The sequence below is a fragment of the Athene cunicularia genome (genome assembly GCF_003259725.1).
Source record: "Athene cunicularia isolate RWA chromosome 5 unlocalized genomic scaffold, athCun1 chr5_part1, whole genome shotgun sequence".
Classification (NCBI taxonomy): domain Eukaryota; kingdom Metazoa; phylum Chordata; class Aves; order Strigiformes; family Strigidae; genus Athene; species Athene cunicularia.
In genome coordinates this window covers 16,960,057-16,974,073 of record NW_020799101.1, presented here as the reverse complement: position 1 = coordinate 16,974,073, position 14,017 = coordinate 16,960,057, and the positions used below count along the sequence as shown (strand labels likewise).

Genomic DNA, 14,017 nt, shown 5'->3' with positions numbered 1-14,017 from the left:
CTGGAAGCCAAAAGACAAGGCACAGGCTATCTGTGTTTTCCTCAGGCTTTACACAGAAGTCTGGACCTGCACAGGTAAGCAAGATATTGCAGAGATGCTGCTCACCATCACTCTGTACTAAAGCCCACGGCAGCAGGCAGCCCGCGCTGTAGAATGATGCCCGGTAAAGCTGAGGTAGAGCACCTGCAGCTTGCCAAATCAAAATGAGGGTTAAACCAAACCTACCCTTTGCTCCCCTGATAGTCATTTCCTTTGATAGTGGCTATGAAATAAGATTATTCACTGCTTCCAAAAGGAAAGGAAAACGTCCAGGGATGATTCAATAGAATCTGCTCCATTGGTCAAAGTCCAGTTTAATAGCAGCAGTGCTCCTGGTAAAAGTCCAGTTTAATATCAGCAAGAACAGATTTTTACGTAAAATATTTCTAACCAATGAACCGATGAAATGTCAGCTCCATTTCAAAGATACTTCAAAATTATAAACCAATTCACTTTAATAACAATTAGGAATTCACAATTTGCTACTCTATATATGTGGTTAAATGTGATATGATTTACTAGTGGAAGCATCAAATTAACTCGCATAATTATTGAGAGCTTTTGGCAATGGCATCAGTTATTAACCTGTGTTTGTACTATATTAATGGACACCATGTACTCACTTTGGGATAACATCACAAATGTCCAGACTGTTGCTTCCTTGACTTAAAAAGTACCCATAAGTTGCAATTAGACAGGCAGTGCAACACCTTTATATCACATTTAGAACAAAGACAGTGCACAAAACCATTACAAGAACATACATTTCTGTGGGTCTGCTTTACCAAGGTCAGCTGCTTAGCCCTCCCTGCTAGAACAGCTTGTGCTGATTAAGAATTTACTTCTGACTTGTTGAGATGAGGCACAACTCCTGCTACAGGCAGGGGAACCTAGAATTACTTGTAAATCAGCAGCCTCTGACTCATCAGTAACTTCACTGAAGATTTGTTATCTCCTCAATCAGTAAAATGGTAGGCATGTACAAATGGACTGCCATCCACACAGGGAATCAATGTCCTCAGCTTAGCCAACTCCTTTTGCTTAAAAATTTTAAAAATCAAGCTGTTAGAGTATGCATCTCAAAGTAGAAAGCGCTGTTCTACTGAAGAAACAGTTTAATATCTCATGCTTCTTTTTTTCAAAATTAGACAATGCTTTTAATCTATAGATAACAGAACTCCCACTGATTCATGCACTGCAAAATCTGGCCTGAGGCTCTTACTTTTAGATACTTCAAAATGTATGAACGAGTGCATTTTCAAGAGAATGGATTTTTCCATAATATGGATTTATTACTGCATGAAAAATTCAAAACAAATCTGCAAGGTCCCAGAGCAAGGGGAAGATTCATCACTTGCCTAAATAAAAATTAGACTTGACAAAACATTTCAGAATTTATGGTGGTGAAAAATTCTGAACTGGGAAAGCAATGGAAGCTGTGATTGACAGGCTGATCTAACCACACAGAGTTTACAACACCACAATATGAGGACATGTTAGGTGCACGAGTGATAGCCAAATCCTATCATGACAGTATTAGCATGAACCTTTCCAATCTTACCTGCTTTCTAGTCACTAATCCAGCTCTTCAGACTTAATATAACATCCCAGATGTTCTGACTGTTTCAAACTTCATATGTGTTTGCTGCATAAGAAATCTCCTTACCCTAAATAATTTTCTCATTTTGACTGGGAGAACTTACAACTTTTATTCCTATAATCAGGAAGAACTATGCAAAATACAAAAACTATCAGGATTTGGAAGTATTTATGTCTTTAGTGATAAAATCAGAGGTGCCTGAAGTTTGAGGCAGGAAATCTAATCATTGTGTTTCTGATTTAGGTGGGTGAATTCTATCTAAATCTTATCTTGGATGCTTAATGATTTGGTTCACTGTGCTAACAGAGGAGGTAGTGTCCGCGATGTAAAAACAACACGATGGGAACCTGAACTAGACTAGATGATGTGCTATCATCCAAGACTGCAGGCTGCAGGGCTCAATTTCAATTTAGATTTGAAAGCCTCAAAATCCTACTGCCAGTTCTTAGAGTCACAATCCTCCAGTAAAATGAAAGTGTATGTAGGAGAAGACAAGAATTGAATTTCGGTTTTGCTTTGTAAATTATAAACAATGCTCTCACACAAGACTAATTCACAGTATAACAGCTGTGTTACCAAAACTGAAAGGGCTTCCCTGTTTCAGCACTCTGCTTGCATTTAAAAAAAAAAATCCCTCTCTAGATCAGACGTGATAAAACAATATTCTCTCACAGTAGCTGTCATTACCATAAATGTCTCGATGTGGGAGATGATGTGTCTCCTGCCATTTTGGTGCTACTGTAGTTCTCTTCTATTACTGTCCAGTTTTGCTAGTCGCTATGTTGTATGAAGTGTGGAGGAAAACATCTTCCCTATATTAGAAAGCAAAACCACCCCCATCCGTTTGCTAACAATTCCTTTGGGCATCAGCACTTGAGAGAAGTTAATCCAAGTCTCCTCAATTGTGCCCAAATATCTCAAAACTACTCAGAACTGGTTCTTCTGGCAGGTTCCTAGTCCTGCCTGTTGAGTCCTTAGGGTCAGAATTGCATTTATGTGGCTGTTCGGAAAGGTGAAAAGCACTCACATGACAAAAGGCCTACTCAAATGGAAACTTAGTCAGAACTCTCTGAGATGCTGAACCCCTAGTGCAGCAGCTATACCAGACTGCCCACAGCAAATTCTTTGGCACCTCATGTTTTAGAACATGTGGTGGCCTCCAGGAGGATTTCAATCCTCCAGTGTTTGCAATCAAAACCTCCCCTGAACTCCTGGGGGACAATCATAGACCTCTGCCAAGGATGAAAGTCCTTTCGACATCGTGTAGGCAAGCACATCAACACCTGTACCCATGTACTACAAGAAGCAATATGGTGAGCAGCAGGACCATGCTCAGCTCTCCTGCTTGAATGGCCATATGGAGACATTGCTCAGCGTGAGGCCCAAACTCATTCTCTGGATACACAATGGATCACCCTGTCCATTCTACCACCAGGTCATAGAAAAGCCTAAGGAAAAAACATTTCTTATTCTTTCATGTCCCAGAGTCATACAGTTTTTATTTCTCCAACAAGTTCCTGCTGTGAAAGGCTATATTGTTAACATTCAGCAAGCCAAATCTGCAAATTTTAATTGCTTTAAAATCTACTCAAAGTTTAAGAAGTTCCAGACTGTTCCTGTACTTCAGATTCCTGCCTATACACACACATTGTGACCATCTGTCCTAAGAGATCCAAATGTCCTTAGCTTTCCTACTTGCACTGAAGGGACCCTGCACACTTTCTGAAATTAAGCTATACATAAATTAAGCCATTGCCAAAAAGTTGCACCATTCCTGCAGATGGTCATTTTTATTTTGGCATTTTCGCTAGCCCAAAAAATTACTTAATTAGAAGCACTATCTCCAAAGATAAAGGGAAAGATTTCACCTTGAGAAACAAAATCATACAATTACAGCCTGGAGATTAGAGTCCTCTGCAGTGATGTCATTCACTTTGGCTTTGCACTGACTTGATCATGCTTTATCTCAGCTGATAGCTCAGGGCAAACTTTCACTGAGGTCAGGAGCTGTAAAGACCTCACTGTGTACCTATGTGCAAGCATCCAGTGACACAGACTGGTCACATAGCCCTACACAGCTGTACCAGTACAGCTTGTAATGATTTCAGATAAAAACTTTTATTTAAGTTCCCTCCTCTAATTTTGTCTGAAGCAATGTTTGACTGAATGCTTCCATCATCCAGAGATGGGATGGTAGTACCATGGACTCCTCATCCAATGCAGGAGATTGGCAGCACAAAGGCAGCAAATGTTACTAACCAGCAAGTGAGGTGTTCCTGCTGAACAACCTTTCTCTTTGTTGTACCATTTTGAAGAAGTCACTTCTGAAATGTCTTTTCCTCAAACCTTACATAGGTTAAAACTGACACTGACTGCAGTGTATGTCTGGCTTTAACCCTTTCCCGTTTTGAAAACCTAGCTTCTACTTCTAAACAAAGTTCCTTCTTTGCAATGCCCCTGGAGAAAACTGCATGATCACAATGTGTTTAAGGGTTGACAACAGCAGTATTTTAGATTCTGAAGGGTCAACATAATTTGAACTAGCTTAATCTCATGGGGCTGTGAAGCTGTGTTAGAAATGCTGCCTAAACAAGTACTCCATCCACCTTGCCTTAGTGCTGGCTGAAATCCAGAGACAAGGAGGAAAGCAGATGGGTGGAAAAAGAGAAACAGTTAATTAAAGGCCAGGTTCTCAGCATCCCTATCTCCTTCAGGTCATTACAGCCACATCTAGGGAACACACTCAATTTCACTGGAAGTTCTTCCTTTCTTCGCTGTCAGCATCTAAGCTGAGCTGGCCTTAGGCCCCTCAGAGCCTCATGAGCTTTCCTTTCACTTCATCAACGAGCAGTTTTCTAGGCACGGGTTAAAGAGCAGGCTGCTGCTTGCATAAGGAGAGTTACTGTGGAAACATCAATATGCCACACTGTCTGGAGGAACAGCAGTTGGTTCAGCAACCACATCTCCTGACAGTTCCCACCACTTTCTCACACTGTCCCCACCATCCTAGTTACTTCTAACATGGGTTGGAGCCCTTCTACTTGAAGATCCTCAGTAAGGTACATGTCTATGCTGAACAAGACAGCAGTATCTTAGTGGGACACCAACAAACTGCATCTGGAATGAAGCTCAAGAAACTCAAAACTGAAAATCCATGTGTCCCATTTTATAGAAAGAGACAAGGCTGAACTAGCAATATTGAGAAGGAGCATCCACAGCGACCAGCATGGCTGATCTTAGCCTTCATTTAGATACTGTAAAGCAGACAGATTCACTGGGGCAGACCAAGTCCTCTGCTTAGCAAGGAGGGAATGTCCCATGACAGCTGCAGAGCAGATGCAGTGAAGGCAAGAACAGGAGTTGGAAGGGACATCGGAAACACTAGTGGTCTGTGTGAAGGAGTTAGAAATGTGGGAAGAGGATGCCTGGGGTCATGGCTGAAGGAGGACAAAAGTTGACCATGCTTTCTGCTGGGGCCTGGAGTGGAGGGTACAACCTTATTGTCCCTCAGAATAAACACAACATTTACCCAGTTATTATACATGAATTCTGGAATTCGCAACATTTAATAGATTTTGTATAAATCTGTCTGCAGCAAGTAGAGCTAAAGATTTGCCACTGGATCAACCTGTCAATATCAAAATGTCTAAAGGGACACTAAATGCACTGCAATTGTTCCTGAAAGTCCTTGGTTGTCCTCAAGCACAATAAAAACCTTTCCAGGAGTGATGCAGCTGCTCACAAACCCAGTTACCCAATGTCACCCCATATATCCAAGTAGGGTTTGCAAAACATTATTGTGGGGCTGATAGAGATGACACAAAGAGGGTCCCCTTCTTTTCCACAGCAGCAGCTGGAGACTAGACTGGACATGTCAAAGAGCACTAGATAGCTTCACTTAGCAGGTAATTGAGCTGTCAGTGTCTGTAGTAACTGGATGGACAGGAATTTTTTTATCTGTCAGCTTTAATCATCATGGCCAAACCACAGTAGCTGTTTTAGAAGGATGCAGAGATCCTCCAACAACGTTCAGTTTGGTTGCAAAAAGAGCTTTTAAGGACCATGCCTAGCAGGCTGCAGCCTTTTGTGACTCACAAAACTCTGAGAACAATGCCAGCATCTTTATGAAGTGCAGACACTGTACCCTGTAAAGGTAAAAAGCTTGCAGCTCCCGGCCTGTTGCTTTTTTGCAGAAGTCTTTCCAGTACTTAACTTTAATCACTTAAAAAGTGCAAAGTGCAAGTCTAGCATCAACCACTTAACAATAACTTGTCTTGTGCCCTTACTGTTCTCTCCTCTGAATGCTGTTTAAAAGCAGTGTCTATAACATCAATATTTAACCACAAGGCTTGCTCATTCTCACAGAGATGGGGATTGCTGTACATGTGGACTAAATCACAGTGCCTAGACAGCTGATAATAAGGAAAGCATCTTTAAAGTTGAGGCACTTGATTGCTACTCTAAAGCTTACTGGTGAAAGGAATGTGTAATCTATTTTTTTTACTGCATTTGAAATGAAATAACTTTTAAAAATATTAGTCATCTGGATTTATATAGCGCGTTCTCAGAACTGGGTTAACACCTGGCAATCCATCCTGAGTAAGCATCAGGCTATCCCAGCCACAGGCCCATTTGACTTCTCTTTCCTCTTTTTGCAATGTGTGACAAGACTTTTTTTTTTTTCTGATGCGATTTCCTTCCCACTACACAGGAGACAAATCCATGTGTTCAGACCAGCTGCCTGGCAGCAGCCTGGGGAAGAGAAGCAGCCTGGCAGTGGTGCCCCCCTCCCGGCGCAGCTGAGCAGCAGGGCTGGTCCCTGTGCCGACACTGCTCTGCCACATCTCATGTGGCCAAGAGCAGCTCCCTCAGGGTAACAGGGAGCCCCAGGTACTAAAAACCAGAGTGGCAAAGTACTTTATTTTCTGACTGTGAGACAGAGATCAAGGGAATTTTCAATATTACTGTTCATGACATTTTCCTGAACATTGAAAATTTTTTTATTAAAAAAACTCCATCTCTGCTTTACAAGCTGTCTTTGTACTTCCTTTCCCAAGTGTTTCACTGTTGTTTTTTTCATTCCTTTGCCTTAAATTTCTTCAGTGTGGCACAAATACGAAGCATGCTCCTGGCAAAAAAACACACTGTGAAATTCTGCCTGTTCTCTGCCCAGCTAAAAGCTGTGCAGAAGCCTTCTTCGTGTCTTCTGCATATCTGGGGATGGCACTGATAAAGCCAAACAGCCAAATTATGCTACCTAATGGTTTCTTTTCCTTTGGGGGAAGCGATGAGAAGGATACTAGATATACTTTGCAACACTATTCCCAGGGGAGTTTATCTAAGCAGGGAGAAGAATTAATAGGCAGCCTTTTAGTGAGAGACAAATTTGTGAAAATATAGAAGCGTTAAAGAGATTTGCTGAAATACCAAACACCTGGGACCTAAAAATGTCTGCGCAGGGTTCAGCCCCTGTCCCTACACCCAGGCAGCACAGGTAGCAGTGGCAAGCTCCGTCCCACTGCAGAGGTACTGCTTCTCCAGTGATTACTGGCACAGATACCACTCTCCAGAAAGGATCTGTGCATCAGGGATCACAGGAATACCGATGTTGAAGGAAGCTGTCAGAGCTAGCCAGCAGGAACTGCAGGCATGAGGTGTGTGGGGGATGCACGGCTGGAAATTAGGAGGAGCTCAGATGGGCTTGGGAGCACTGATTTGCATGAGGAGAAACAGATGAGTCTTAGCTTGTACGTGCATTAGTGGGAAAACTGCTCACTTGCCATTGACTCCTGACATGCCTCTGACTTTTGTTACAGTTGTAAGCTATTTAAAACCAGTGAGCCTGACTCACCACTACGGTAAACCAGTAGAGCTCCAGCATCTTGAAGACAGACAAACCTGCAGCACGGCCTACGCAGAGTGTTTTAATTTTTGCCCGTTTATAAATTTATTTGCCTTGGAACACCCAGATCTCCAAGCTGCACACCTGGCGAAACAGGAGGTCATGTAACTCAAGGGGAACGCATCCCCCAAGGCAAGGGCATTAGGGAACCATTTAAAGCTAAGAAATCATATATAATAAAATGAAAGGAGGGAATTTCTTTGGCTTTCCTCCAAAAACTAAGCATTATTCATTGATCAGAAAAAAGATCTCCATCTCTACTGAGAACATTTTTTCCTCCATTTGCTAAATGGAAAATGACAAACGATCTAGCTGTGCCCTCTCCCACATCCTTTCACCTTCCATCTGTCCAGGCATCCCCATCACACCACCCTCCCTCAGCACACCACAACCATACCAGTGGCTACTTACTCGGCACCACTAACAGCCTCGGGGGTGGTGGAGGTGGAGGAGGTGGTGGTAATGGTGGAGGTGGCCTGCACTGGCAAATCTGCTGGCAGCTCTCTGTGATTTTCTCTGCTACAGGCTTGGAGCATGACTTCTGGGGCTCACCCTGAGTGATCTGTGAAGAAACAAGTCATTGCATGAGCAGAAGGAACAGTGAAAACTGATTTTCCATGAATGCATTTCTTGGACTTCAGTACCCAAGTGGCACCTCAGACCTGTAGCGAGAACTGAGCTCATGTTCCTCATTAAGGCAACTACAAAGGAGGTCTCTTCCCTACATGTATTTTTTTTTTTTTTACTTAACACAGTATCTTCAAGGCTTCTTTCCCTCTGTCAAACTCCTCTGAAATTGGCCAGCTGGTTTCTGAGTTATTATGGGGTAAGGAGAAGGCGGGTAGTGGCAGACAATATGATTGCGTAAGCCTTCTTTCCTTAGGAAAGCCATCTAGCGGCATGCATTATTCACAGGGTCATTGCTGCAAGCCAAAGAGAGCTAATAAAAATTACAAGACAGTTAGGGTCAGGATTATGTTCATTTTCCTTACGGCAGAACTGAAAGCCAGAGGAGATCCCTCCTCTGCTTTGCCAGCCTCACTTTGATGTTCAGAGAGCATTTCACTTCACACCAAGAGAAGGAGCCCACATTTTAGTCATCTGCAGACCACAGCAATGACATGGTCAAAATGAAAACACCACTAACTGTGACTTGTAGTCTCTGTAACATGCAGTGTTGGCTAGTAATAATGCTAAAGATGAGGCACTGCACAACCCAAGTGTGGGCATTGCTTGGCCATGGTCAGTGATTTAGCCAGTTCTGGTATACATTGTATTCAATAGCTTGATCTAGTCATCACAAGGACCATTTATTAACAGCATATTTTTTTTACCATCAGTAATATTTACATGACTAGAGATTTAAGGAATATTCAGTAAAATTCCTAATCTAATGCTACGAAATGGAGTAAGTCCCCAATGAAAAGGAAATCTGAACATCGCAGGAGCTTCTCAAAGGTAACTTCAGAGGTCTCTAAGCCAGCTCTGTCTGAATGGACTGACACTCAGACGGAAAATAGTGGATACAATTTTAAGGAGATAAAGCCTAAAAGATGAATAAGCATGTTATCTAACAAACACCTTGAATGTAGGATTAGGAGACCACCTGAGACAGACTTGTGTCGTGCTGAAGCTAAGGATAGTTATGCTAGCATTCAACAGTTGCCTTGTCCAATTTGGTCTTGGGTGAGTTACTGTCCTAATAGGCTTTTGGCCTAACAACCTTTAATTAGCTCTTTTCCATGACATGTTGGTCATTACAAAGAGGGTGTCTCATGCCATGCTTTCTGACACATTTTAAGCAGGCCTCATCTGCCTTCCTGCCTATCCCTGGGGTCACCCAGGGTTGCCTTCTCCCCCCTCCTCTCTCCTGCCCAAGCTTTGCTTCCCTCCCCCTGCCAGGTCCAGGCACATAGCCTGTCTCCTCTCCCCTTTCAAGCCTAGCCCCAGGCCCCCAGCACAGACAGTGAGCTTCTCCCACGACTCACAGCTGGGCACCAAGGGAGCTGTGCTGCCTCTTGGCTGCAGGAAAGCTGTATGCAATCATTTCATGTCTTTCTGGCCAGAAAGAGAGGCATGCCTAATTAAAACAACATCACTGCACAAAGGACATGTTCACATGCGTGGGAGGTTTCTAAATGCAGAAAGATGCATTACTCTGGCCTCAGGGAAATGGAGGTAGGGCTTTGTTGATGAAATATTATAGAGAGGGAGGAAACAACAGAAGAGGCTATGCGTAGCTGAGTTGGAAGGATGTCTCAGCACAGCACAAGTCAGAAGGCTCAGTTCTTTAAACAGCTTGTCAGAATCTATTATTACCAAACATAGGGAAAAACAAATTCAGCACGAGTGCTTTCCAACTTTTCCCTTCACCGTCAGGTAACAGTAAAAGAATGGTTAAAGATCATCCCAGACAGCTTCCAGGAACTTACACAAAGTCTCTGAATGCTCTAATGAATCAAAGAGACTCAGCTTCATAATCCCTCATGGCTGGTAATAAATCTGTCTGCTAAACAGGTTTATTTATTTTTAAAGTAGGTGATCACAGGCAGCAGAATATCTTCCATCCTGCCTCAGCTCTCCCAGTGCTGTTCACACACTGGGTTGGGCTGTTAGGGACTCTCCCAAGAGGAGCCCTATCATAGGAAAGGGGCCTGCTCCATGCGGTGGCAGGGGCACCGCATACCTGGGGTACCTCCTACTTGTACTGGTGTGACAACATCTGCCATGCTGACAGGGGAGGTAGGGTAACATCTCTCCACTGGCCCCCACAGCTGATTAGGAAGCAACTGTTAACTCCTAGCTACAATCACCATCCCCTATCTAGTTCCACAGTTGCTGAATCCTACTGCTCGCTACAGTCTCCCAGGAGCCAGTGCAATGGGAGAGGAGAGACAGGGGAGAATAACATTGAGCAGACTTGGAGCCAGCTTTGTTTGCAGACCAGAAGCAGCTTGATGTACATAAATCTGAAGACGGGGCTGGTATGGAAAAGCTACCTTGACTTACTGCTCTAACTTAGTATCAACCAGAACCAAAGGCTTGCTCCTTTTTAAGAGCTATTGACTGCTTTTAAATCTCTGGAGGCTCTCCTACCTTAGGCTGGTAATAGAATGTCCTCAGAAACCAGTGGATATTTTTGTCAATTACTTTGCAGACAAGATTAACCCTATATATGCCCAGCCACTCCGTGCTCCTCTGTACTTTTCAATTATTTCTGGACAAAAAAAAAAAAAAAAAAAATTGCTTTGTCTTTCAAAACCTTAGTCTGAACCTTTATCAAAATTCCCCATGATCATTTTCAAATGGTTGGGAAAGAACTGACATTGAAAATAGGCTTTATCACCTATTTGTTTTCCTTCTCTTGCCGCTCAGCAAAATGTGTGGTTGTTACAACATACCTGTAGGAACACAGATATTATCTTGCCAGGGGTTCGACTTAGAGGGTTAGTTTAAAGTAACGAAGATACCATAAGTTGGCTGAAATCTAGCAGGAAAAGGAAAGACTCGAATGGAGGCTGAGGTCCTCGAGGAGGAGAGAAATAGTCAAGGACTGCTGCAAGAATAACTAACAGTAGCAAGATTGAATTAAGAAAAAAAAAAAGAAAATACATTTGGCTTCTTTTTAAGAAAAAAAACATCCCACTGTTGATATCTATGAGTCTTCTTATGAAAGGAATGAAGACAATTACTTGTGTCTTCTAAAGGTAAGCAGAACAAATTGCTAGAAAATATGCTTTAGGGAACAATCTTGCTCTGGCAGAGAATGATGAAATAAATTATTCCATATTTCTTTCTTACTGTCTGCAATTCAAGGTAAGCTGCCTTACAGGAGATGGCAGGTGAAAAAAAGGCATGTAGAAAGAGTCTAATCTTTCTCTGGCCAGGTCTGCTAATTCAAGTCTGGTCCCTAACTTTTCCACTTGTTCTGCTGGACAATACTATGGCCCCAGAATGGCTTTGGAAGTACTTTGCAGATAATGACTAAGCAGACACCCACCAAGCTCCCAAGCAGTTCACGGCACACAGGCTGCCTTGGCAAGGGGTCATCTCCAGAGACGGACCGCACAGCGCTTGCTCCCTAGTTGTTACTTCTGCACCTTCCAGCCGTTCCTCCAGGTGCTGGAGGTGCCATGAACACACGACTCCTCAGCCTAATACCTGGTTGCTTGTTTGGCATGAGGCTTTCTTAACACACTTAGCAGCTGGCCAGTTTGGAAATACATGTTGCCTGAACTTCAAGCTGATTTATTTTTTGCCCTGCTCTGAAAATACAACAGAGTTGACTTTATGGATTTGTGCATTGGATACGAACATGCTTTGCAAAAAAGGACAACCGTTTTTAAATATTCATGGAAATTAAAATCTGATCCACAAATGTCCAGGGAAAAGCAAACAGAAAGGGGTAATTGGTGGTTTCCTTTTGCAGTCAATCTATTGAAGTATATGCTTGTGACATACTTCTTTTTAATCCAATATTTCCTTCAGAAACAGCGATCCTAGTCCTGTTTTGCATAGAGTGGAAGAATAAATCTGCATGTGGTCAGAGTTGTTTAGTGTTTCACTAGAATCCCATGGGGTTGCAGCAGTTCACAAGCATGCTCTACAGAGTGGGATGGGAAAAGACAATTAATACAGTCCCCGGAGGGTGGCCCTCTTGTGACTTTTTGAATCAGGTAAAGGGAGGAAAGCTTGAAAAGAAAAGTGCAGTTGACTGAAAAGGCACAGAGATCTCTAAAAGCCTGCTGATGTGGCAAGAGCTTTGTCTCTTGGAAGCAGTCTACAGAGATGAGATCTCAACACCGCTGTGTAAATCCCAGGAAGGCTCTGCATAATTCACATCAGAATTAATCCAGATCCATGTTTATGAAACCAGAAAAAATGTGACCCTGCTATTTATCATGACACTTACTGCTCTTTTCCTTAATTATGTCAAAAGCCTCAGACAGAATCGTCCCTTTTTTCTTGTCACAGTACTGGTTACATGCTAATAAGAAAAGATTGTGGGCTTGGTTTTGTGTTTGTGGTTGGTATTGTTTGTTGGTTGTTTTTTTTTTTTTTTAAATAAGATAAATGCTTCTCCTCTGATTAGCATCTGACCGATTCTCTTAACATGCCTCAAGGCAGGGCCTGAGGAGGGAATGCAAAGATGTGGGAGGGAAGGCCATGCCACACATGTCATTGCACAGATGATGGGTGAAGAAGGGCTGGGAAAAAAGACGTGAGAAAACATGATGGCTGCTATAGATGGAGCAGAGGTGACATGATGCAATATTGATGAATTAGTTGAGGAGAGTGTGGCTTGCGAGACTTTGAAGATAAGAGCAAGGATTATGACTGAACATGGGGCAGGGTGTCATGGGGGGGATTCAAAGATGAGGGAGTTTGGTCACAGGAAGGTCGGCATGCCAGTGAGTGCTCCACACCTGCCTTTCCCATTGGTACCTGCTGATGGGAGCCTTAGGTACATCCTCGTTTTGGGAGAGCTGGAGAAAACCTTGAGTATGAGCAGATTTATTGATTGTCCTTCCACAGAACAGCAGGCAATAGTACAAGTACAGCTGATGAACGGGACAACAAAACTTCCAGATGATTGCAAAGAAAGGCTGGGGCCCTTGGCTTTTCCATTTCTCAGAGCCTGTTTCAATTCTTAGAAACGTAATTATTTTTGAAAGACTGACTTAGATCATCTGAGTATTTTGCCAGAAAGATGTTTATGCAAGGTTTTTTTTTTGTTTGCTTGATTGACTGACTGATTACAGGAGAGAGGTTGCAGAAGGCATCTCTTTTTACACAGTTGTGCTTCCCTTAAAAATGCAGTTACAGTTTTAACTTCAGCTTAGCTACCCGAATACTTGAGGAGGACAGCGGAAAGGTAGCACTGCCAGAGATTTTTAGAACAGCAGCATTGGTTTAAGAGGAAGTTGTTTTTGTTGTATTCCTGTTCATTTGAATCTGCAAGGAGCACAAATCCTCTTTGTCATTCACGGCAAGAGACGAGATGCTAAAACAATCTCTCCTTAATCTCTTGGGAGTCACTAAGTTTAGAACAGGGAGTAAAAGACGTGGAGTCTCCACTGTGTTTTCTTCAAGAAAGAAACTGTAATTGTTCTGTTCTTGAACAGTACTTGACTGGCTCATCAATCATTTCTCTGAAGACATATATTATAAATAAACTTTAAAATACCGAAGTGACGCATTTGAGTTGGGCTTTGCTGCCGTTCTGACTCTCCGAACTGGGCGCGCTCTCTCCCTCACCGTACCCTAACTCCTGCCAGCCCATCTCGCCCGTCACCCCCATTACAATCAAGGTCACACAACACCACAGCGTCAGAGTTGGCAAAAGCCGACTGAGCCCCTTCCCCAGAGAATCCTCAGTTCGCAATCCGCATCGAAAGCCCTCGGCGAAGCACTAGCACAGCGGGGCCGCGGGGCTCCGCTCCGCCCGTTCCTCCCGCCCGGGCACCTCGCCGCCT

At 43.1% G+C, this 14,017-nt stretch overlaps 1 protein-coding gene across 1 annotated transcript in view; it reads right to left on the bottom strand.

Moving 5' to 3' along the window:
• Positions 1-13,842, bottom strand: part of PRIMA1 (proline rich membrane anchor 1) — a 54,037-nt gene extending 40,195 nt beyond the window's left edge. Inside the window, exons 1-2 of the mRNA XM_026849253.1 lie at positions 13,729-13,842; positions 7,953-8,103 (exon numbers count right to left, since the gene is read on the bottom strand). Coding sequence (XP_026705054.1) covers positions 7,953-8,103; positions 13,729-13,842 — 265 coding nt within the window. The remainder of the gene's footprint in view (positions 1-7,952; positions 8,104-13,728) is intronic.
• Positions 13,843-14,017: the final 175 nt, after the last annotated feature.